The 24459-nt window shown below is 41.9% G+C and overlaps 3 protein-coding genes across 7 annotated transcripts; 1 reads left to right on the forward strand and 2 right to left on the reverse strand.

Annotated features, from left to right (window-relative positions):
* Nucleotides 1-33: 33 nt before the first annotated feature.
* LOC117413233 (eukaryotic translation initiation factor 3 subunit I) lies at nucleotides 34-6669 on the forward strand. The gene is made up of 11 exons (XM_034022104.3): nucleotides 34-192; nucleotides 822-914; nucleotides 1351-1438; nucleotides 1968-2033; nucleotides 2472-2621; nucleotides 2816-2943; nucleotides 3462-3572; nucleotides 3987-4076; nucleotides 5238-5311; nucleotides 5462-5554; nucleotides 6296-6669. The coding sequence occupies exons 1-11, from the start codon at nucleotides 190-192 to the stop codon at nucleotides 6375-6377; spliced, it is 978 nt and encodes a 325-aa protein (XP_033877995.1). The 5' UTR covers nucleotides 34-189; the 3' UTR covers nucleotides 6378-6669.
* LOC117414072 (L-threonine 3-dehydrogenase, mitochondrial-like) lies at nucleotides 6560-15767 on the reverse strand. Of its 3 annotated transcripts, none has more exons than XM_058997398.1 (9): nucleotides 15749-15767; nucleotides 11886-12085; nucleotides 11543-11585; nucleotides 11117-11187; nucleotides 10490-10639; nucleotides 10227-10399; nucleotides 9629-9719; nucleotides 8540-8809; nucleotides 6560-7268 (listed from the first exon to the last, which is right to left on the reverse strand). In XM_058997398.1, exons 2-9 carry the CDS (start codon nucleotides 12073-12075, stop codon nucleotides 7138-7140), a joined length of 1119 nt encoding a protein of 372 aa, XP_058853381.1. In that variant the 5' UTR covers nucleotides 12076-12085; nucleotides 15749-15767; the 3' UTR covers nucleotides 6560-7137. The 3 variants fall into 3 exon arrangements, with proteins under 3 accessions (XP_058853381.1, XP_058853379.1, XP_058853380.1); XM_058997396.1 differs by lacking the exon at nucleotides 15749-15767 and adding an exon at nucleotides 12754-12887; XM_058997397.1 differs by lacking the exon at nucleotides 15749-15767 and adding an exon at nucleotides 12754-12816 and having other exon boundaries at nucleotides 11886-12082.
* Nucleotides 13214-24052, reverse strand: LOC117413231 (myotubularin-related protein 9-like). 3 transcript variants are annotated; one of them, XM_058997393.1, is made up of 10 exons: nucleotides 21746-24052; nucleotides 20415-20520; nucleotides 20139-20261; nucleotides 19527-19700; nucleotides 18380-18597; nucleotides 18129-18290; nucleotides 17795-17936; nucleotides 17066-17286; nucleotides 16497-16648; nucleotides 13214-16029 (listed from the first exon to the last, which is right to left on the reverse strand). In XM_058997393.1, exons 2-10 carry the CDS (start codon nucleotides 20448-20450, stop codon nucleotides 15857-15859), a joined length of 1401 nt encoding a protein of 466 aa, XP_058853376.1. In that variant the 5' UTR covers nucleotides 20451-20520; nucleotides 21746-24052; the 3' UTR covers nucleotides 13214-15856. The 3 variants fall into 3 exon arrangements, with proteins under 3 accessions (XP_058853376.1, XP_058853375.1, XP_058853374.1); XM_058997392.1 differs by having other exon boundaries at nucleotides 20650-24052; XM_058997391.1 differs by having other exon boundaries at nucleotides 20415-24052.
* Nucleotides 24053-24459: the final 407 nt, after the last annotated feature.

A 24459-nucleotide genomic window follows, 5' to 3' on the forward strand; every position in this document is an offset into this window, starting at 1 on the left:
AGCTGAGTGTATCACGTGACCGCCGGTACTGACTGCACTTTCAACTCTGACCCCGAAACAACTCCCTTTCTTTCCGCTCGGTGCTGCTTCGTGTGCTGTTGTCAGGCCTAGGCTTGCCTGCCGTCTACTTCGCGTTTTTGTACAAATATAAAACAACCGGAGAGAGACTCCGAGTCAAGCAGCGCCGATATGGTAAGTGTAACAAAGAGCTGTCTCCGAAAAACATGCGTGTTGACGCTGTACAGGTTGGAAATAGCTTGTGGGATGCTGGATTACGGCTGTGAACACAAGGCGGCTTTTCAGCATACATAGAGCTGGTTCATTGCTAATAAGCGGTGTGTACAAGTTGGATGGTAAATGTGATACAAGAATAATTCTTGTAAAACAATTATTAAAACCTGTATTGTGACAGTGCTAGTATATACAGCAACTTGGGTGATGTACCCAAACTAAATTAAAACACTTCTATAAATTGTGTCGATCGCTTCATGTGATGAGCGATGTACTGTCCCATTCACGTACCGATACACAGATGTATTGTCTCCCTTGTGTCGTGGACTTCTTAAATCTACTAGGTTGTCTATATTATCAACTCTGCATAGATTAAATATATATTTTCTACGGTAGCCCTAATTCGCTGTTTGTACTGAGACGTTTATTCCATGTTTGTTGGTGATGATTTCTTTGGCAGATGTTGTCAGTACCACTTGGATTTTTACTGGCACTAAGGTTACACCGGCAACACTGCCAGTAGCTGCACAAAACAAATACTTAAAAGGTTTCTAATTAATTCCAGGTGATTTTGTATTTATTTTTTTCAGAGACCCATCCTCTTGCAAGGCCACGAAAGGTCAATCACACAGATCAAATACAACAGGGAAGGAGACCTCATTTTTTCTGTAGCTAAAGATACGGTACGTAGTTGTTTTTTTAAAGCTTACAGCTGCATATTCTGTGCTCAGAAACCAGCGAATCGGAGAGAGCAGTCGGAGCACAAGCTTCCTCCCTCCCTGATACTTGTTTGTCACTAGATCACACTGAGCCAAAGGAGTGTGATCTTGCTACTATGACATAGTATCATTTTAGCTGTTTCTGCTGGCAGCCAATACATACATTCCCATAGAATAAATAAGTCAATTCATACATATGTTTTCTAGTAGACTGATGTGTGTTGTTCTGAATTCATTTCCAAGATGTGGAGATCTCAACAGTTCTAACAAAGCATTGCATGATAACATCATCTTCATCATTATTATCATTATCATGATCATGTTTTACCTATAAAGTTATGTCAGACATGTCAGTATCATATGCTTTGTGATGAATCATGGTGGTTTATTTTCATAACAGGTCGTCAATGCCTGGTACTCCGCAAATGGGGAGAGACTTGGCACGTACAATGGACACACAGGAGCAGTGTGGTGTGTGGATGTAGACTGTATCCTTTTTCTGTGTCATATCACATATACACTCTTTTTTTAGTGTGAATCTGTTTGTTTTGGTCCTAACTCTTATAAATCATAATAAACAACACTTTAGAGGCTTGATCTAAATGGACCGTGCAGGTTTTGTGTTCACCCTTGGAACTTATGTAGGCAGGGTTGCCAGTCATTGTTAGTGGCTGAGTATAGTTCTAAATACAGAATCCAGCATGGACTTGGAGATATTATCCAGAGCCATGAGACCTGCTGTTCCTAATGAGGCTTGGCTATTGTGTTATTCTTCTCAACTCCCTTAGCTTGGATCTTCTTCTAAAAGGGATCTCTCTGTCTAAATGTGGTTTTGCTCTGTGTTTGGGTAAAATGCAGTGTTGGTATTTTTATTTAGTAAAGATCCACTTAGTCACTGATGAGTGAGCTTGAACAATTGAAAGCTGACATGCCTGATGTGACTCAGTAACCGAACACATGCTCCCTGCACTGTGTACACATCTTTGTGAATACCTCCCTCTTTAACTGACTGTTCAGGGGACACGAAACATGTGCTGACTGGATCTGCAGACAACTCCTGCAGACTGTGGGACTGTCAGACAGGTGAGTGCAACACCTTTAATATAGGGATGACATTGACATTGAGAAAACCCTCGGGGTTGCTAGTTGCACATAATGGGGGGGGGGGGGGGGAGCCAAAGTCACTACGCATTTATTCCAGTGTGCTATGTTTTTAGGTTTAAAACAAATTGGTAATAAAAATGCATACGCAATGCTAATGCAATTGCAGCACTGCTTTGTAACTTTGGCTTATTGTAACTACTGTGTAACCAAAACTACACAAAAAATATCGAGTCAAGACAGGACCAGTAGTCTGCGTTCAGCATTATTGCAAATAAGAGGTTCCAGGTGAAAAATGTATGCATTGGTTAAGAGTATTAAAACAGGACATCCCTGGAAACTAGATGTTGCTTGTCAGTGTGTCATGTTTCCTGTATAATTGAAAGATCTTCAGATTTATTAAATTCCTTCTTCATGCAGGTAAACAGCTTGCTCTGTTGAAGACCAGCTCCGCGGTGAGGACCTGTGGCTTCGACTTCAGTGGAAACATCATCATGTACTCCACAGACAAGCAGATGGGTTACCAGTGTTTCCTGCACTACTTCGACCTCCGAGACCCGTCCCAGATTGGTAAGTAGTTATCCCCTTCACTTCTGTATTGTCATCACGTGAGAATTGCCCTGTCTAAGCTACAGCAAGACTCAAGTGTCAAGTCACTCAATTGTTTTAAAGACTATTTGGAGGCTGTTTAGGTTTTAAGTTTGAGATCTGTGTTTTAATGATTTTGGTCTGTTTTTTTTGTTCTATTTGCTTTGTTTTTAAAGAGGACAACGAGCCCTACATTAAGGTTCCTTGCAGCGAGTCCAAGATCACCAGTGCAGTGTGGGGGCCGCTGGGGGAGTATGTCATTGCTGGCCACGAAAACGGAGAAATCAACCAGTTTAGTGCTAAGGTAAGGAGCGATGTCCTGGAGTGACCAACACTACGAGACACAACGGGCCAACAGTGGGTTTCACAGACCCCAAATACCAGTAAGCTTTGACTGCCTTACCTAAGGCTGGTTTCACAGATTAGAGCTCACCTTAGACTATCTTCTTAACATTAGGTAGTCCAAAATGAGTGGTAATTGTGTCTGTGAAACCAGCCACTAAGGTAACAAAATACGTGTTTTCAATAAATTGAATACAAAATGTATATGATGTTGGTATATTAGGAATATCCTAGATTTCTCTTCTATTATTAACTCTTAAACACAGACCTGTAACGAGATATGCCTGTAAATAATGTTAGTATGGCTTTGTAGAGTACAAGGCACTGATATTAAGTGAGTTTTATAAGAGGGTTCTTTGTAATACTGAAGGAGTAAAAAGTAGAAGCCCAGGCATTCTGAGGAGTTTTGTGCAGCGCATTAAAGGCTTTTCTTAATTGTTGTATTTCGGATGACGAGAGCTGTGTGGTTTCTCTCTGTAGTCTGGCGAGATCATAAAGACAGTGAAGGAGCACAGCAAGCAGATTAATGACATCCAGACATCGATTGACCTGACCATGGTTATCACAGCTTCGAAGGACAACACTGCCAAGGTCAGGGGGGTGGACTGTATTAAGCACATTAACACATTTCAACAGACTAATTAACACAGTCATAGACCAACAGCAAGCTACTGGAATATATTTTTCCCAGGCTATAAATATTATCTGTTCTTGTAAGCCCATGCTTGAGAAAGCATATGAGTGCATTGTATTATTTGGGAGGTAGCTTGGGATTTATTTATTTATTCATATATATTTTTTGTTGAAAGTGGATTCCTATTGCTGTACAGTAGCTTGCCAGGCTGGTGGTGTAATGGCAATATTTGATCAATTAGAAGTTTGCATTTTTAGCTGTTTAATATGGTAAGAACAGCTGTTCTTATCTGAACAGGGCATGAGGTCTTGCATGTATTGTCTATTTCTGCTTGGCATTAACTTGTAATCTTTTTCTCCTTTTTTGTGCAGTTGTTCGACTCTTACACGTTAGACCACATTAAGACGTTTAAGACAGAGAGACCGGTCAACTCTGCTGCTGTCTCCCCAATAATGGATCATGTAAGATGGGGTTTAGTTTCTTTGCACACAGCTGCTGTGCCCCACAATCCTGTTCAGTGTTTGATACATTATTTCACACTTCAGATTTCTGTGTGCTGTACTTTAACAGAAATGGGATCAGACCTGAGGTCAGTCACTATTCTAATCGTAGTGGAGCCTTGGCACACCTGTGTAATTGTAATCATTTCCAGTTCAATTATGCATTTATTTGTGATCTGATCATTATTCTTGTAGTGCCGCAAATTATAATGAAAGCAGGAGGTGTTTGCTATCTCCTTCACAATTTAATATACTCCCCAGCCGTGCAGTATCTGTCACAACCTCACACCGTAATCATTTTTCACTGCCCTTCCTCTCCTCCCTGAAATACGAGCACAGATCACAAAGCGCTGATAACTGCTATCATTGCCCCTGCCTGCTCACACATCGCCTGCTGTAGACAGTAATGGAAAGAGTCATTTTTCAATTGAACTTGTTCTGCACGATCGCATGCCTCGGAGACGAAGGTTATTGAAATAAACACTGCGGTTCATTTTACTAACTTTGTCATACATGTTACTTCTGTTTATTATAAGCACATGTATAATTACAATTACAGCAGAATTGTTTGCAGAAATTACAATTACAATGCTATTTTGTTAAATTAGTTACAATTATACTGCAGTAATTAATTATAATTTACAATTACACTAAAAAAGTAACAAACAACTACACACTAACACATTTATTCTAAATAACCCAAGCAATGATCACAGGTAATTGATCGATTGTATAGTATAATTACAATTACACAGGCGTGCCACGGTTCAATTAGAATTACATTGCAATTACGAATCGCAGCGTTGCAATTGAGTGAAACTATTGTGAATCAAGTCCTGCAGTGTTTCTTATCTTCTAAAGCAGTTGTGCTTGCCTGTTATATCATCTACACAAGAATGAATAACCCCAGGTAATTGAACTGCATGGCCGTGTTTGCCATGTTGCCTCTGACTTCTCTGTACCTGATACTGCCTCCATTGTCGCAGCCATAATGGCGTTGGCTGTTACAATGGTGCAGATTAGTGTGTTTTCTTTTTGTTTCTGATTTCCCTGTCATTAATTATGGTGTACAAACACTTTAAAAGGTGTGAACTCCTAATTAAAGTGTTTTGTTGTTTTCAGGTGGTTATGGGAGGCGGTCAGGAAGCTATGGAAGTAACAACAACCTCCACGAGGATCGGCAAGTTTGAAGCCAGGTCAGTGTTGTAGAATAAACTCAAACTTGTAAACCTCGCCTCTCTTACACTCTACCTGATTCACTAAACGTCCTGCAATCTTGATGACTACTCTTTCATAGTGGCTATGGTCATTTTTTAATCCCCCCCCCCCCCCCCCCCCCCCCACAGGTTCTTCCATGCAGCTTTTGAAGAGGAGTTTGGGAGAGTAAAGGGACATTTCGGACCCATCAACTGTGTGGCTTTCCATCCCGATGGAAAGAGGTAAGGTCTCAGATCTCAGATTGCCTGCAGCAGCGTCTTCAAAACAAGGTCTTTTATGCAGAATGTTCTAAACTAGTGGCCAGACGTTTTGCACTGTGTGTTGTTGATTGGTGCAATGACTTGATGTACAGGTGCATTTCATATAATTTTTTTGTTGAATTGCTGTATTTTGTAGGAAAAGCAAAAAATAAAATGTAAAATTGCTCATGTAGTAATAGGTTACATGTAGAACTGTCTGTAGTTTGGCTGCCGGAGCGGGGCTGAAGCGTCTCGTCTCCCAGAGAAAGCCACAGCTCCTCTCGCAGCAAAAAAGTAAATACATTCAGAAAGATAACCACGTAATAGACCTAATATTTATTTATTAGTTATAAAGTGCCAGCACAGCTTTTCTTTAGTTCAAGTACTGTATCAAAAGGGAGACAGAAACGGAAGTTAGACCGAGAAGATGTTTACTGTTTGAACAACACCAGTACTGTATTTACTGTAGAAATATTGCATGAATCATTAGTATAGGGAATTGGGGGACCTGCTGTAGGAGCATTATAAATGAGAGCCTTATAGCGAGGGAGCACTGTATGCCCTTCATTCTGTGTTAAATCACCTGGATATAATGTAGTTGGGCCCTCCATCTGTCCATGCGCTTCTCAATGTCCAAAGCACTTGTAGGTTTCCAAGAACAGCTTAGATTTTATAATACATATCGTTAAATAAACAAACTTCTGTTTTCTTCTCTCTTCACAGCTACAGCAGTGGTGGGGAGGATGGTTACGTCAGAATACATTACTTCGACCCCCAGTACTTTGAATTTGAGATTGAATCTTAGAAAGCAACTGGAAAAGGAGTTGCCTACATACAGCCACGTCCACATTTCATTCACATTTTTAAAAAGTGCCCCTAAAGCACTGCGTATAGTATTGACTTTCAGAGCTTTACAGTACACTTGTCAATTCCGTCTTAAGTTATTGGGTAAATTGGCCTGGAAATGGTATAAAGGACATTCAGAAGTCAATTTTTATAGTAGTTTTTTATATCAAGAAAAACAAATTCCACATCCCCAGCAGGAAATATTCTGTTAAAGTTCATTATTATTCTCAATAAACATTACTACAGTTAAATATGTTCCTTGTGTCATTACCTGAAAATGCCAGATACTGTCATTGAGATGCAGCGGTTCAAGAACGGAGACCAATGAGAAAATATGCTATTGAGAATGCTTTTTACTGCTGTCAAACCAGACTGAAGTTCATATTCATACAATACATTAAAACACACTCTTTTTACTCCTGCAAATATTTAAATATTCAGTATTGTATTCCAGAAGAAAAGTAAAATCATAAGGTAATGAAAATAAATAGGTTTGTTTTTTTAATGTCAAAATATGCTTGACTGACAGAAAATAAAATACCTTAGTGTAAGACACTTGGTGTCAACCTGCATCCCCCTTCACCCCTGACGTGTTTGTCTCCGGTTCTCTCATGCCAAGGAGACCGCGAATGTGAAAACTAACAGGCATCTGGGCAAGTCCCAGTTGTTTTTGGATGTAATGTAGCCTCTTGAGTTCCAGCGATTGTGTGGATCCGTGGCTAGCTCTCCTCTCTCTGCGCTCTGACGCTCCGCAGCATGTCGCTCACCAGCTCGGGCAGGCTGAAAGACGGCTTCCAGCCCCAATCCCTGCGAGCGTTGCTGTCATCGAAACGCCTCGGCCAGCTGTCCGCTGTGAACAGAGAAGAAATGAGAAATCAGTTAAAACTGAAATGCACTGTTTATCCGTCGAGAATGGTTTCCAGAAAAGGATCTTGGGCACTGGAAACAGAAATAGAAACACATGCCAGTCCCTGGCAATCAGTAGCTAAGCAAGTGGATCTGCAATTGAATATAGGTTGTAAGTACTCGCCTATTAACCTCTTCACGTTATCAGCAGACTCTTCACATATGCAGCGGCCTTGAACCACTTGACTTCCAGGTGACGGTATACTAGAAACTACCCAGCTTGTACCAGTATATTAGGAAAAGCTTTTTTAACATCACTGAGGAAAGTTCAAATTATAACCTTGGGTCTAAAAAAGCTTTGAAAGTAAGGTTGGAAGGGAATGATAAAAAAAATTCATAAGCGCAAGTCAATGATTGGTTCCTGTTTAATCCTACACATCCATGCTTGGGAGATAAGGTGGGTGATTTATAACACTAATTTCCAGCTGCATTAAACCTCTCATTGGAAGTAATCCGCCGCCTGGCTGCACACTGAAAGGTGACTTTCTGAATCAATTACGTGGGACTGCTCTGCAGTGAGGTGGACCATCCAGGGAGCCTCATAAATCACACAAGTCACCCAGGCTGCAGCTGATCACCTTCACAGTGAGTGGAGTAAGAAACTTCCTATTCCATCTTAGTTTTTTTTACTGCCTCCTTCCTATTTCATGATGATTGCAAATCATACTCACACAATACTGCCTGTGTTCAGGGACTGCTCTTCATTTCTAGTTGCCTGTCATAGACATAATGTAGGCTAGATCATCCAGAGGGTATTTAAATTACTAAGCACCATATAGTGTATTGACAACTTGCTTCTAAAGTGGCAGATCACTAGAGCTCTTCAATAAAGACTCTTTCTCTGATCTAGGCTGGTAGATATATCTACTGGCAGGCAGCAAACAACACTGAAGAGCATCTCCTGAACTCGGGTGAAGTTCAGCAAAGGCTTACCAAAACTAAATCAAACGCAGCACTGAAGCAATGGCAATTAGAACCATGCAGAATGATTATACACATCACAAAAAGGTAAAGGGGGCGGTGCAAATCAAATACAATTAGAAGCTACTTTAAGGGTTAAAAGTAAATCTGCTCCTCACTGGTTTAAATGACACATTTTGTGAGAGGTTATTCTGCGCTTTGTATGTTTTGCAAGAGGGTTGGTTTGTGACTGACTGGGCAATTGAAGGTTATGCCGTGGCTGTGGGGCATTGCTGCGCTGTTTCTCTTACCCACCTATGCTCTGCCGCACAGCGTCGAGGGTGTAGGTGACCCGCAGCTCGGGGATGTGACTGCGGATCTCTGCGGCCACCTCCTCCGGGGTGAAGCTCACGGCTCCGATGTTGTAGGTCCTGAGAGTAAGCTGCCCTGCCGGGGCCTGCAGGAACTCCAGAGTGGCACGGTGACAGTCGCTGATGTGCATCATGGGAAGGCGGGTGTCCGGTCGCAGGTAGCAGTCGAATGTCTTGCTATTGATGGCGTCGTGAAAGATTTTGACTGCATAGTCTTGTATGGGAATAAAACAGGTAGAAAAAAATCACTGGTGTGGCTAATATCATTCTCGTTTTGTAGTAACTGTGGATTGAAAATGTATTGCTAATGTTAAACCACTTTGCTGAAAATTACTTTGTAAGTAGAGTTGCTAAGGTAAATACCCACTTGACCTTATGCTTACGACGACTGATTGATAAGACATGTGCTAGAAAGTATGGGAAAGGAGAAATATATGCTAAACAATTAACCACAGTAACCTTGTAAAAGAGAGTAGTTTTTGGTTGGTTTCACCTTAGTGAAGTAATAGCTGAACAACCAATTTCAATTATAATTAGTAAGATAACAAACAAACGAGTCACGTAGGCTCTGAGCCTACTGGAGTATAAACAACAGGCATAGGTGTGACACAGACAGAAGCTCCCAAAACCTCCAGATCATCGGGACCATCGGTGTAGCATCTGAGAGCTCTCCAGGGGTTCAGGTAATTTTATCAATTGCTAAACAATAACGTTCAATGTAGAATGTAATGTTTGCTATTTTGGAACTAATAAATGGTAGACATTGGTAACATTTGAAACATGGTCTGGTCTCATCCTTATAGCGTAACAAAGCAGTTATTCCATGTTTAACTTAATTTTTTATAAACCTTGCACAACCTTGGCAGAAGCTAAGCAAGATTATTTTATTTATTCATATATTATTACTTTTGCTGCCAGATATTTGACCCCAGTTTTTCTTCCCAATTTAGAGGGTCCAATCATGTCTCCTTCACCGCAGCAACTCCCCACAAGAGCTCAGCATTGAGACCTCCTGAATACGTTCCCCTTGTACCTGTGGTTCCTCCTCCTGGCTCTGTGTCTGCTGAGATGATTCCTGGGTATCGCAGGCAGCGGAAGTCCAAGCCGTACTTGTGGTGGAAGTACTGGAAAAAGTAAACGGCTTAATGGTTGGTAAACCGTGCATCTCAGAACTTGGTTTCCTTATAGATGTGAGAACTTGGTAACCAGCAGTTCCTAAGTAAGTGTTCGATAAATACGGTGTAGTTCATTATTAGTTAACTATTACATTTGTACGTGGTTAGTACTTAGTAATCTGTGCTGTCATAAGTAAGGGGAGCTTTTAGTTCACATACATGTTCTAATATCTGCGTCCCTGAGAGTGTGTTTGGTAATGGCTGTTGAACATAACTTTACCCACATGTGACAATTCACAGTTTATGCAGCCATAAGGGGTAGAATTACAGAATAGATTTCATATACATTTAAAAGATGCACCTATATTTTCATATATATATATATATATGTTTTTTTTTTCAAAGATAATACCCAACCAAGCAAGAGAGATGATGTGTGGCAGGTTTGTAATTTGCTGGTAAACTGCTGGTGAGGTCTGATCCTTGTGAAAGCCTTGTATAAAGTGGGGGTCTCACCTCGCCTATGAGCTCGGTGTGCACTTTAGACACCCCGTAGATGGTGCGGGGTCTCTGGATGCACAGGTCTGGGGTGGGGTCCCGGGGGGAGGTGGGGCCGAATGCTCCGATGGTGCTGGGTACGAAAAGCCGCAGGCGGTTCTCCAGCGCGATATCCAGGACGTTGTGCAGGCCTGAGGCAGACGCACGCACGCACACACACGTCAGGGAGCTCTCTGTATAGGGTTTATACATAAGAAAAGCCAAGCACAAAGAGGCCTCACCTGTAATATTGACTCTGCGTGCCAGCGCTACATTGGCCTCTCCGATGGCGCTCAGCAAGGCGCTGTAGTGCACCAGCCACGTGATCCGGTTGTTGATCACCAGCTCCTGTAGGTTCTTATAGTCGAGGACGTCTGCGTAAATGAAGGGGCCTGTGGGAAGACACAGGAGCACAATTTCGTTTTTTTTTTTTTTTTTTTTTTTTTTTTATTCCTTTCAATAATCTACCAGTTCCTTATTGGTTGAGTCTAGTTCCCATAAGGTGAGAGGACCCGGGTGGAGTAGAACAGCTACTGTCTTTGTGACAAACTGTTTGCAGTATTTCAGTTTGGAAGACAAAATCTCATTCCATGAGAAATCAACTACTGGTTACACCAGTTGGACATTCATGCATTTATGATTTAGTGAAATAGATTTCTTTATTGCTATTTTAAAAGAAAGGTGATTACAGGTCCAAACAAGCCTGCTCTTCAAATGATTTATAACCAAGGCTTTCTAAACCGTCTTTCTTCTCTATCTTGTTGGCCCAGGTGTTGGCTTCTCTTGAGGGTTAGAACCTCCAAATGTCTGCAACTCATTTTCAATTGATAAACATGTACATGTTAATGTATGCAAGCTCTGGTACCTACCACTGTTATAAACCTCGTCGGAGGGTTTCTTAATGTCTGATAGGATCACATTGTTCTTGCCATACTGTTTCCTGTTAGAAGAAATGTGATTATAACCATTAGAGAAAGAGGCATGCAGCAATTTGTAGTTCCAACATTAAAAAGTAAATCAAAAACCTGGAGACACCCAGTGGCCAGATAGGAGTACTTCAGGCGGTGGTTTTCGCTGTATTTCAAGTCTATCAGGACCTAATCTTTTGTATTGGTTTGGTCTAACATGTTATTTTCTCGTGCTTGGTAATACACTTTCGCAAATAAAAGATGACGTATCCTGTGGTGCTGTGTGGTTCGGCACTGCAGCGTGCGTCTGCCGCTAACAGATGAAGCGTGGAGCAGGTAATCGATGCGACACCATTTCATAATGGAAACTCGTCAATTTCAACTCACCTTAAAAGTCGGGCCAGCCCAACTCCCAGCTGCCCCAGACCACCTTGAACAAAATGAAAGAAACGACGTCGCTTTAATCCATATCTGTCTAGCAGGTCTCTGGAGTCATTCCAGCTCAATTTGTCAGTCTGTACACGAGCAACATTTATTAAATGCGCATGGTCCTCGTCCGTGAAATGATATATGACATTGAAAATCTATTACATAAACACATATACCGATATTGTAATGTTTCATACAAACATGATTTTTATATAACTTTATATGCGTTAGGATATATGTCACATGGGCATTCATCCATAGTGTGACAACCCGAGCCCCTTCTTCGTTCCCCGTGACGCACCTGTGATAAGCACTCTGGGGTGCTCGCTCTTGACGGTGTCCGGTGGGTTGGATATTTGTACCCGCAGTTGCCGCGGGGACCAGCTCCTGCACCTCGTTGATTCTCGCATCAACGGGATCTTATTGGTGCACCCAAGACAGAACCTCAAGCTCGCTGCTGAGCCCGGACTGCAGACCCGCACAGACAGCATGTTGAGTCTGCTGATAAGCAAAAAAAAAAAAAAAAAAAAAAAAGTGCTCATGAGAGATTACCAAAAAAAACAACAACACATAAATAAAAATACATACATGAAACTGAAAGCAAAACTTTATTGGATACCAATTCGATTTTGAAATGTACAACACTCAACTGTAATGTAATAAATATGCAATCTAATAGCCGTTTTGGTAAGAATGCATAGGCTACAATCCGTTTATTTTAATCAAATATTATTAAACTCCATTAGTAGCATAATACATTTCACAGCACGCTGGTTATGTGTGTTTGCTTAATAAAAGGTGACGAAAAAATATGACAAATATATTTTTCTTCTAATACTAACGACAGTCTTTTGGTATTATTATTATTATTATTATTATTATTATTATTATTGCTATTGCAGAAAATAGCCATTTTCCTCTATTTAAAAATGTACATTGTTATAAAACGTAGTTACGGTGCGCGCATACTTGCCGGAATTAAAATTATTTAACAAATCAAACGTCGTACTGTGTACTTGTTCGATATGTGTTTAAACCATATTCAGTGACAACGCTTTCAATATAATACAATACAATACGGATTTATAAAGCGACTTCTGGAACACCTCAAAGCGCTGTACACTTACAGAGAAACTAAAATTCTTCAACAAAACAGTGTATAAACTTACCTTCAAAAGTCACGTAACTATAGCTCCCCGCACTGTAAACTTCAGAGGAAATGTGGCGATAAAATGGATTTAGAGGTATGTATCCCTTGGAATTAAAGGATTAAATTTTGATTGGCTGTTGATGAAGCGGACCGAAATTCTATTGGTCAGATAGCTGACCAACGAATTGCATGATGGGATTTGTAGTTCGGCTGCAACTGCAGCCCATTTGCGGGTCCTTGTTGTAGTTGACACAAAACTACATACCCCAGTGTGCGAAGCCAGACGTGTGTTAAAAATGCTGACTGCCAAACATTGCGGATTGTATTGTGTGCTCTGTGATGCTTGTGCTGAGTTAGTCGTTTGAGTGAACGGTTGTAGAATTTGTATTTCACTACCCTTTCGAATGTCATTTTGTTTTCTTCAGTCAAACTCATTACAGCCCGCTGTAACAGATCAGTAAAGGTTTAAAGATATAGAGTCCCACACCTTTGAATGTATTTTACATTTTTACATGTTTGATGTAAATTAAATTAGTATACAAAGGCAGCATTCAACCCGTTTTGTTTTTTTTTAAAAATTTTTTATAAATTGTGTTTAACTCTTTGAGTGCTACTGTGAATCTGTGTGGTCTGGTGGTTAAAGAAAACGGCCTGTAACCAGGAGGTCCCTGGTTCAAATCCCAGCTCAGCCATTGTGTTGATGTTGTTGTAAGTGACTCTGCAGCTGATGCATAGTTTATACACTCTGATCTCTATTCACCTTGAACAGAGGTGTCTGATAAATAATAATTAATTCAGACAGGCAATTACAGGGTAACGTAACATCGCTTACAAGGACTTCCTGCAGCAGGAAGGCATTTATTTTAACATTCAGATGTGTAACATCAGCCAACAAATACACTAACATGTTACAATACAGTGCATAAAACTAACAACAAAGATACATACGACCAAGAGCGGTCAGAGTTCTGAGGTCAGGGCAGCGCAGTACATTAAATTAGCAACCAGTGCAAAAAACAGCATTTAGAACCAAATATGCCATCAGTCAGTTTTACCAGGCTTACTTGTAATGTCCATTTTCAACCATGTGGGCTTCTTCTGAAAAGACTCCTTAAAGCTTAATCAGTGAGGCGGTTGTAGAAATGATTGCTAGGGGCGTGCATCTGTCATTACTACCCCTAAATTGTAAATTACAAAAACACAGACACAAAATATAAAAGATGACTCTAAATACTAAATCAAGTCTAGTTTTTCATTGACTATATATATATATATATATATATATATATATATATATATATATATATGTGTGTGTGTGTGTGTGTGTGTGTGTGTAACCTGCATACAACTCTTTACACATTTAATCCATTAGAATTACAGTAAATAAGGATTTAAGATGTGTTGAACTATATTTTTCCACAGCAGCAGTGACCGTGACTTTAAACCCACCCTGCCATGTACAGTAAAACATGGTATAAACATGGTTTGGAAGACACCTCAGTGGCTCGTGTCTGACTAAACCCATCCTGTATTACTAGAAGCAGCTACAAGATCTTTCATGTTCCGTTATGCCGACAACATGATTCCCTTATAAAAGTTTACAACAGCATTTTTGCACAGTGTTTCTGCAAGAGCAGAGACCTAGTGACGGGTTTATAGTCCAAAGACGTCACTGGTACTGTCAGAGAATTAAGCGAACGGGCCCAGCTGCAGTCTATTCTTTATTCCTGTAGAGCCCCCGCAGAGCAGATGAAGCTGGAATGCATGGCTGTGTCAAGCCGACACAGCAGCCTACGTCACACCCTTTAATAGAAATAGCTGCATCGCAGGACAATTAATCACAGCGAGCAAACAGAGCGGAAAATAACATTTGTGTCCCTAAATCCCAGTCGTGAAGTTATACATTGATCCATTGGATGCAGGGCATAATGGTACTGTGTAAACCACGCTCTCTCCTTGACAGAGTCATTTTAAAATTCTGTTTCATTTAAACCTGACGAGTGCAAGTCAAGTCAGTACAGTATTTTTTTTTTTTTTAATCATCCTGTGGGCTTTGCATAAACCAAAAAAAGCAGCATCATCACATTTGAAAAAAAAGCAATTTACTAAAGTTTCAGTCTGTGTTTTCAAGCAATAAGAGCCCATGGGAAACTGAATTCTCATTTGCAAAGATGTCTTGTGTGGAGACAGCTTTACAATATATGCAACAGGTGTTAACTAAACCCTTATCAAAGCTTTTAGGACAAGGGTCTGTAGCATGTCTGCAAGTGACAGGCACAAACAAATATAATGACATTTGTTTCACCTTTAATGGAGCTACCACTGGGTATATTTGCAGAAATTCTATTTGCTACACATGTTCAGAGCAGTCAGAACAATTTTCATTTCACATTCTCCTGAAGAGGAATTCTGAAAGAACACGGTTATTCCAGATGGTGCCACTGCACTTGGTCCTTTTTTTATTTTTATTTTTATTTTTTAATTTAGTCGTTGCCAATTAGTTTTTTTTTTTCTTTTTTTTTTTTTTCTTTTCTCCCCAATTTGAAATGCCCAATTATTTTTTAGGCTCAGCTCACCGCTACCACCCCTGCGCTGACTCGGGAGGGGCGAAGATGAACACACGCTGTCCTCCGAAGCATGTGCCGTCAGCTGCCCGCTTCTTTACACTCTGCAGACTCACCGTGCAGCCGCCTCAGAGCTACAGCGTCGGAGGACAACGCAGCTCTGGGCAGTTTACAGGCAAGCCCCCAGGCGCCCGGCCAGACTACAGGGGTCACTGGTGCGTGGTGAGCCGAGGACACCCTGGCCGATCTAACCCTCCCTCCCCCCGGACGACGCTCAGCCAATTGAGCACCGCCCCCTGGGAACTCCCGTCCACGGTCGGCTGTGGAATAGCCTGGACTCGAACCGGCGATGTCCAGGCTATAGAGCGCATCCTGCACTCTAGCGAGTGCTTTTACTGGATGCGTCACTCGGGAGCCCCTGCACTTGGTCCTTTTGAAAACAATACATACTGTCATTCGCTTGTACAAAGCGTGGTGCAGAATGTCGATGGTGACCTCACATTGCATCGGTGCTTGGTTCTGGATAGACAGTCCGCTGGGTCACCGGAGGTTCAGAGGTTAACAGCAAGGCTTACAGATCGAACTGATTCCCGCAGGGGCTTGTGAGTTTGACCCTCCTGGAAGCGTGCTGTCTGTATTGCCCTTTGCCTTGTGCTCACTCACAATGAGACTGATTTCCTCCCATGCCTCGTCCAGATGCTGTGTGGAGTGGCTCCACCTGAAGAACAAGCCTGTAAACACAAGAGGCTGCTGATCACTGCACCCCCTCCAGCCACGCTCCCTTACTGAAGCAGCACATGTCTGATCTCTAATTAGACCAAGCAATAATATAACTGCTCTTCTATTCCTTCTGTGGAAGACCTTTGTTCTATTTTTGAATTTGCTAATATTTCAAAGACAATTGTATAGACTGGAAGAGTTGCCCCTGCTGGTACTTAGTCCCATGAGTTGTAGCTCAAGTAATATATACTAAACACTGTCGTATAACCAAGTTAATACTGATGGAAGTGTCAGTTTGTATACTTTTTTTATACCAACCTGAGCTTTTGATTGAGTGTTTTAAAAAATATATAGAATGGTTTCTGGTGACCAATCACAAGAGCGCTTGCTTGAGTGGGTTACGCCTTGAAGTTTGGTATAGTACCTGGCCCTTACCAAACTGTACAAGGCTTTCCATTCAGACAGACAGACAGCATACCTTGCCACAGCTGGAGGCTCTGTGGGTTCACAGAGGGCCAGATCGCCAGGCTGTTGCACTCATAGAGGGGGTTGGTGTACCTGCCCAGCTCACAGGGCCTGTTGATCCAGGCCCACAGAGAGTTAGTCTTCTCCTTCACTCTGAAAGCACACCTGCAGACACAGGGGAAGGAGCAGGGGCTGAGTAACAGACCGATTACATGTGGGGATAATTAGTGCATCCTGTGTGCCTCCAGGTCGAGTGTTTAAAGGTATGAAAGAAATATATACACAGAGTCTTTACACATAAGAGTTGCTTGCTTGTCACACAACCAAAGAGAGCCAAATTGGCAAACCACACCCAGCTACAGCCACAGGTTTTGCATCACCCGATAGAATTAACACATTTTACTTCATACAGTCGAATACAAACTGCTGGATAATGTTACGTGAACATATTGAATTACATAGCGCTTTGTAATTTTTTTTTTTAATTTTGGCCGCAGCTGTTCTGATGACACTGAAGAAGGCACTACTGGAAACGTTTGTCTTCAGGTTTTATCTGTCTGGCCACGCCCGGGCTGCACGCACCGCTCCTTGTCGTTGTTGCACAGGAAGGTGCCGAAGTTGGATGCGTAGACCTCCTGGGAGAGGCGGGTGAGCAGGGCCTCGTTGAACTGCAGCGACAGCGGGAACTGGCGGGAGAGCTGCCAGCAGCAATCCAGGAAGAGCAGGAACACGGGCGCTTCATGGCGGAGTCGGGCGTGGGAGAAGGCAGAGTGGGCAGACCGCAGCTGGAAGGGGTGCCCGGCCTGAACACACAACCACAAAACAAGCACAGGAAGAGGGAGGAGAACGTTCAATCTAAAAAACATCATCACTTCAAAACTCAGAATCAGACAGAATTGTAAGGAAACCTTATAAACGAAGGCAAGTGGACAAATGTTTCAGCTGGTGCCTTTTTCAGCGTACACAAGGGCAGTAGCAGAAATGTCTGCCTACTTCGTTTTACCTCAGTTCAAAATATCTATGTGTTATTTCACTGTTCATTGGAGACATTCAATAAGGTCAGTTAAAGTAGTTTCTAACTTTCTGATAAGTTTCACCTTGAGAGTTTTAAGGTTATGGACGATATTCAATGAAATATTAACTAAGGGTTATAAAACACAAAGGGCATTTTTACAGGTGTCCCATGTCCTCCTTTATCCAGATGTTTGATTCAGTAGTGCCTTAGGAAATAATGCAGGGGATATATCCAAGCTGGTTTAAAACCTTGGTTATCAGTCCTCTCTCCTGGCTCTGGTGTGCGAGGGATCGTACCTGTATCCACTCCCTGTCAATGAGCGCCTGGAAGCCGGAGATCGTCCTGCACTCGGGGTCAAGGATGAGCCGTGCCAGGGAGGTGACCAGCAGCGTGGTGTCTGTGCCCTCGGAGCCGTGCACCAGCACCGAGCGCCCCTCCCTGGGGAAGACAAGCCACAGTAAGCCAGCTGGGTTTACTGGGGAGAACTGTTATGTAATTCATAGAACCTCTCTCCCACAAAGTCCTGCTTTTCAATGTGGGCGCCAACGTTGGCACATTCCAGGAGTGAAAACATGTAGAATGTTCAAGCATTTCTCCCTGGTAGTAAACGGATACAGAAGAAGACTTTACCTCTCCACGCACTCAGCCACCAGCCCTGCAGTGATCAGAGCAGAGTTGACGTGAGACAGCCACTTGGAGTTCTCCAGCTTGCTCAGCCAGCGGTCCATGTTGTTGGACTGGTCGTTACAGGCTTCCACGAGCTTAATCAAGCTCTCCTGCAGCACTTTGCCTCTGAAACGGAAAACACACACTCAAACCATTTCCTAGAACTAACCCCCAAATGCATGAAGTAAAGGGGTCCCCCTCCCCCAGTACTGTACCTCTCCAAGTTTCGGTGAAGTCTCTTCCAGTTAATGTAGTACGATTTGGACTCGCTGCCACCACCGATCAGCGTGGCTTGCTTCGCCAGCTGTGCGGAGCGCGTGTCGACGATGTAGCCGAAGTCAGATCCACCCAGCATAGCCTGCAGCAGGAGCTCATCCTCCTTACAGCGTCTTCTGTGAGCTCCGACCAGGGGCTGGCTGCTGCGCATGATCACCTGGCAGGACAGACACAGCCTTATGGAGGTCTACCATAGCAAAATGTAACAAAGCATGGTATATGTATATGCAAGGTGTATGTAAAGTATGGTAAAAAGTGCAAAAATACCTTACTAGACTTTTATTTGGGCAGACACAGGGACACACACTTCACTTTATTATTCCATTATTATATGTTATATGCTATAGAAACTGTGTTTTACATATGTATTTAACTTCACAGAAGCATTGCTGAATACCTTAAATACTGTACCATGTAACCTTGTGATATTGTTGTGTTGTATTTGAATTACAGTATTAAAGAGTAAAATATGCACAGCAGTGCCATTAGATGGCACTGTGGAGCATTCAAAATGGCTATTTTTGGGCTTGTTTTAAGATTGAGTAAGAATAGACTTTTGCAGAACAAAAACAGGGGTGTGAGAACTACCAGCTGTGCAGGATCCCTAGCTACAGAGTTAACTGTTCATTGTTTTTGGTTACACAAGTATATTGCATCTGCAAAGCGATTGACTTTGCAACATTTTTCGAAAATCTAGGCCCATTCAAAAAACCTTTATAAAGGCAGATACATCTCTTAAAAGTCTTAGCAGGGAAACTTCTTGTACCCCATAGAGTTCACATAAACAGTTTTAAAAATTGTTCTAAAAAATGACCGACGGGGCTAGAACAGGAGTAACAGCGATTCCATCTCATTAAGATTTTGAATTTGCAGCTATATTGTTTTGCTGACAGAACAAGCTAAAGTGGTGAGTCAGAGCTCAACGCCGCTGCAGAATGCGAGGGACTAGAAATATCTCCATTCCAGTCCCACTGGGACTATATTTAACATCAGCAGAAAACAAGTTCTACTTGATATCGGCAGGGCTCCAAATCAGCTCCACCCACAGAGAAACAGCCCTGTGCCTGTTACGAGAGCTCAGCTTACCATGCCATTGTTTCTGTGATAGTAACTGAGCACTGGGAACCTTCCTCCCTGCCTGAACCTGGCTGCTTTCTTCAGTGTCTCGTCCTCAATGGATCTGGGGACAATGACGGCCGTGGGGTAGGTGGGGCACACAGAGAAATCCTTATTCACACAGCTCAGTCTCCAGAGGTCTGTCTGAAGAGAAGAAGAGAATAACAAACTAATAATAATAATAATAATAATAATAATAATAATAATAATAATAATATCTCCCCTGTTAACTTAATAGCGGAACAGCACCCTAACGTACTGCAGATCAGTATAGCGGTCTAGGAAACAGGGTGGGGAATACCTGCAATAGGCTGACTCACTAACTGACTGATTCATTTATTAAGGGAAAGGCTCTGTCATGTTTTCTGCACTGTATACAAGCTGCATCTCCCTGTTGCAGGTCAGTTTCAGTCCCTTGCAGCACATCCGACAGACTCTGATATAGGGCTGACAGTAGGTACTGATGTTTCATTTTTTTGTACACTTTGTTTAAATTAGAACCAGCACTAATTGCTTTAGTTGTTAAAAAGGTCAGTGGTCTAAAATCCGGTTTTTCTGCAACATTGGTTGCAAAAGGCTTACATGTGAAGCTATCTGGTCGAAGTCCCGCTCAGGGGTGTGCAAACCCCATTCCTGCAGGTGTAAATTCAGGGGTCTGTAGAAGAAAGGGTACATCTCAGTCACAGACTCCAGGGACGAGAGGGTCTAGGGAGAAGAGAGTCTTCTGCTAATGATTCTTTAAATGACATGCATGGTGTTAGCACATTATACAGCAGCGTGCACTACAGTGGCTCTGCAAGGCTCTCAGCTCTGCAAGACTCTATGTGCCAGCAGTAGAAATGCATCCTGCTTTCTTACCTCAATGGAGCTAGCTATGTTTAAACATTCTTCCATGCCAGGGATGTCCAGCTGCAGAATGCGAAGATCTTTGCACTTGATAGTGATGGTGCCGGAAGATATAAACCTAAACAAAGACACGTACAAGTCTTTAATGAATTGCTTTAATGAATATGAGGTATCTAATACTGAATGCCTGTTTAACATTATGTGTGTTTGTATGATTCTTGTTTCTGTTTAGTAATGCTATGCTTACTAAATATTACACAATACTTCTGAAAAGACTCCTCTGGCCGATTGTGGAGAAATCCTGTGTAACGCTAATATTCTTCTCCACCAACAACCTTTAGTTTTTTCAAATTTTTTTTCTGAAAATCTAATGATCTGAAACGACAACAGAGAATCATACAGAGCACACATAAGCGTATATCAAACAGATATGAAATTAAATATCAGGCAAATGCAGACGATATGAAGTATCCCTTCAACAGAAGCAGTGGCAGACAGAGACAGCGGAGACGCCAGTTCAAACACACAAGAATTCAGCAGACAAAACAAAACAAAACCGAAGAGCTTGATTTGATCTTCTTTTCAGCATTGTTCCTCTCTCTCAGAGCCGGGGACAGTTTGAAAGTATATAAACAGTACACTGGACCAGGCTGGGATTCAGTCTTGCCTCAAATCAAATACAAATCAGATACGTTACATACTTAACGTGACATTTAGAAAACACAATCCAAAATCTAAACTGAGTTTTAAGATCAGTGCTACCGGTAAAGAACAAGTCTTTAGTCTTTCAAGTTTTTTATCTGAAAATGAAGGATCTGAATGCTGGAAGCTAAAGCAAGAGACAAAACTTGAAGCAAGGGGTTAGGCTTGTTAATTCATTTGAAATATCAAAGCATTCAGTTTTCTTCCCTACACTCTTCTCACAGTAATTGAGAATTTCCTGAATGTGTTTATTTGACAGAGATGTTAATCTGACCATGGCTACAACACGTTTTGAAACAGCATTGCTGAGCATTTCTATGAAATTAGCACAGAGCAGCAGTGTGTATTCGCCAGCTTTAAGCAAGATGCTTTATATGCAAGTAGTGCAGCACACTTTTGTGAATGAATCACTGAATGTATAAAGTAAGGTGTGTCTACGTTAGGCACTACTGAATGTTTTGGGTAAAAGTAAAAGCAATCTGGTGATGTTGCAAAAATAATAGCAAACAACTTAGTTTTGCATTTCTGAGCAAAGGGCTGTATTGCTTAATGCAAAGTGCTGGTGCCAAAAGCACAGCACAGTCCCCAGTACTGCTTCAGCCTGGGGAGGAAAGCAGACAGCATGTGGCTTCATACCAAACCTTTCACTCTGGCCAGATCTCCTAAATAGACTGCTGGGGTATCCAATTAGATTCTCAACACTGATCAAAGGAAAAACAGAGGGAGGTTAAAGAAAGTTAGTATTTGAGTCAGTGATTGGAAGTGAAGTGTCTGAACATGAGGTGGTTAAATGAACAGCATGCTTCCAGTGTTATCTACACCTTCCAGTGCCTAGCGAGCAATGCAAAAAAAAACACCTCACGCTTTAGTTTCGATCCCTTTACAAACCATCTAGAAAAGGTTTCATTTTCCATTATAAACAAGGCACATCACAATAACATTTAAAATGGCAGGTTACTCGTGTGTCACTTTAATGCTGTGTTATAAAAAACTATGTTACAGTTAGTGTGTCTAAAGAACCTATTCAGAATTCTCAGTTTGTATTTCTGCTGGCTTCCTGTTTCCTCTACAGAATCACTGCTGCCTAGCCTCTTACGGGAATGAGAGGCACGAACGCCACACTGCTGGTGCCACGGCTGTATCAGAACAGAATGGTGAAAGTGTTTATCACTGTAGAAACTGACGGCATCTCCTCCTTCCTTCAGGGTCAGGGTCAGCTCTGGCAATCCCTGCACACAGATGCATCCCTTCTTTCTGATTCCACAGCTATTACACTGGATCTATTTCAGTTACTAGGATCTTGATTAATTTACTCTGAGTGTAACCCATTAGGGTACTGGTGCCAGGGCAATCCCCAGCCCTCTAAAGCAGTCCATCAGTGCAGCTAGTTTTGCACTCAGTGGCTATAACGCTCAAGCCAAATGGAATTATACATCCATTACTGTGTTGGTTAGCGGGCCTCTGGGTTTGCTGTGTTCTGTGGTATTTAATGGGATCCCAGGATGGAAGCGCTCCCATGGGGAATAGTGATGATCAAGCGCAGTGAAGGCATCCCAACGTCATGTTCAGAGCTACACTGAAATGAAATCCCTTGGAGTTGACGTGTTTCATCATATTTCCTGATCCTGTAAACACCTTGAGCCGAGTGTCCTTGACTTGGTCCACGTACAACAGATTATATGCAATCTCCGCATGCTGTGTTAAATAAACAGAACTTCTTGCGTGTATTTGGACAGCTGGCACAATGCAGGGCAGCAGGGCCTGGTGTATTTTACACATAGCTGTCTGAACCTGGCTGTGTGCTGTCAGTGAAACGCTGCTCTTTAGATCGGAATAGCTGTCCTGCTTGGCTGTCCTACTTTGTCATAAACAGCATATCTTCAAATTGAAACCAGAATGCAGCAGTACAATAAACTTCTGTCATGTGGTCTCCCTCTTTTATAAAGTTAAGATTCTGACAACATGCATTATAAAACATTATAAAATATACTAGTGGGATTAAATCTAGTACCCAGTACAGTACTGACAGTGCTTCAAGATAAGGAAGCCTACACAGTAACTGCAACACTCCCTAATCCTCTACCCAATCCATGAGGTGGAAGTGTTGGACCAGCCCAGAGGCAATCGATTACACTGAAATACAAAATATGGGTACTGTAACGAAATAATTAAGAAGAGTTATTTGACACAACAAGTGTAAAGAAAACGTGCAGTTTATATTAAAGTTATATTAAAGTTGCAAATGCAAACTGTTTAGATACAACTATTATTTGCAGTGTTATTAATCATTAAACATTAAATATTATTATTATTATTCCTCATAACCCACATCTAATAAATACCTAATAGAACATCAACATCTGTTTCATTTTCTGATTCAAGTGCACACAAAGTAAGTGTCATGTTTTAGTATGTACAGGCTACAACAAGAAGTAAACGGGAAAAAAAGGAGAACTCGCCTTTTCTCGATGTCATCAATGTTCCTAAGCAGAAGCAACAACTCCATGGTATCCCCGTCCCTGGAAGACAAAAGGAGGTGGTGACTGGTGACACACAACGTTCCCCTGACCGGAGGACGTAACGGCTGCTTGAGGACAACATTGTCCACGTTAGCCGTTTTGATCAGTTCCGAAAACTCCATTCTAACTGCAGGGCGAGTTCGGCGTGTGGTCTGTGTCGAAGTTGCTGGGGAAATTCAAGAATGAACACATTCGTCAGACAGCGGACCAAACAGCTGCATTTGCACCGGAGTTCGCTAAGGTTTCAGGGAGAGTGGCCAGTAGTTGTCCTTTCGCCCCTCCCCATGGAAAGATAGTTCAAACAAACAGTAGACGTTGTTCCTATCCGAAAGCCTGTAAGCGCTGTCTGAACTCTGGTGCCTGTCTGCGTAAAGAACAGCTCAGAAATCTAGAAGGGTATCTTTCGTTTTCAAATGTGGGCTAAGAAGGAAGTGAGTGTGTCGTTGTTTAAATATTCATTGACCACAAATTGTCCGTTCCCACCCCCCAACCAATAAGAAAATACGATTACAAGTCTATTTTTTAAGGAGCGACTCATTTATCCAGTTAAAGCGCAAGTACGTCCAGCGAGTAATAACAATCACAAGATGTGAAAGCAGAACCATGCATATTATTAAGGGCGACTCGAGCTATTATATCTTGTTAAATAGTACACGCTCTATATTAACATTGATGGGGTCAGGAGAGGCGCGTCTCTAACATCTTACTGTAGGAGCGTGTCTGTTTGACTCTCAGATGATGTAATGGCAAGCAGTGTAAAATAAAATAAAAATATGAACTGGGAATCAATTCACTGTAGAAAAGAAAACAATATATTATGTTAGAATGCTATATGT

This window comes from Acipenser ruthenus, chromosome 23 (assembly GCF_902713425.1).
Source record: "Acipenser ruthenus chromosome 23, fAciRut3.2 maternal haplotype, whole genome shotgun sequence".
In the NCBI taxonomy this organism is placed as follows: Eukaryota; Metazoa; Chordata; class Actinopteri; order Acipenseriformes; family Acipenseridae; genus Acipenser; species Acipenser ruthenus.

Coding starts and splice junctions, on each gene's coding strand:
- LOC117413231 (XM_058997391.1), bottom strand. CDS start 20,600: ATGTTAAACAGGCATTCAGTATTAGATACCTCATATTCATTAAAGCAA. Junction 17,937..18,128: donor GTGGCTGAGTGCGTGGAGAG/GTAAAGTCTTCT, acceptor TGTCTTCCCCAG/GGAGGGGCGCTCGGTGCTGG. Junction 16,649..17,065: donor TGCAACAACGACAAGGAGCG/GTGCGTGCAGCC, acceptor CTGTGTCTGCAG/GTGTGCTTTCAGAGTGAAGG.
- LOC117413233 (XM_034022104.3), top strand. Junction 2,622..2,815: donor CCGAGACCCGTCCCAGATTG/GTAAGTAGTTAT, acceptor TTGTTTTTAAAG/AGGACAACGAGCCCTACATT. Junction 4,077..5,237: donor TCTCCCCAATAATGGATCAT/GTAAGATGGGGT, acceptor TGTTGTTTTCAG/GTGGTTATGGGAGGCGGTCA.
- LOC117414072 (XM_058997398.1), bottom strand. CDS start 12,075: ATGCTGTCTGTGCGGGTCTGCAGTCCGGGCTCAGCAGCGAGCTTGAGG. Junction 10,400..10,489: donor ACGCAGAGTCAATATTACAG/GTGAGGCCTCTT, acceptor CGTCTGCCTCAG/GCCTGCACAACGTCCTGGAT. Junction 7,269..8,539: donor CGCTGTGCGGCAGAGCATAG/GTGGGTAAGAGA, acceptor CTCTGTTCACAG/CGGACAGCTGGCCGAGGCGT.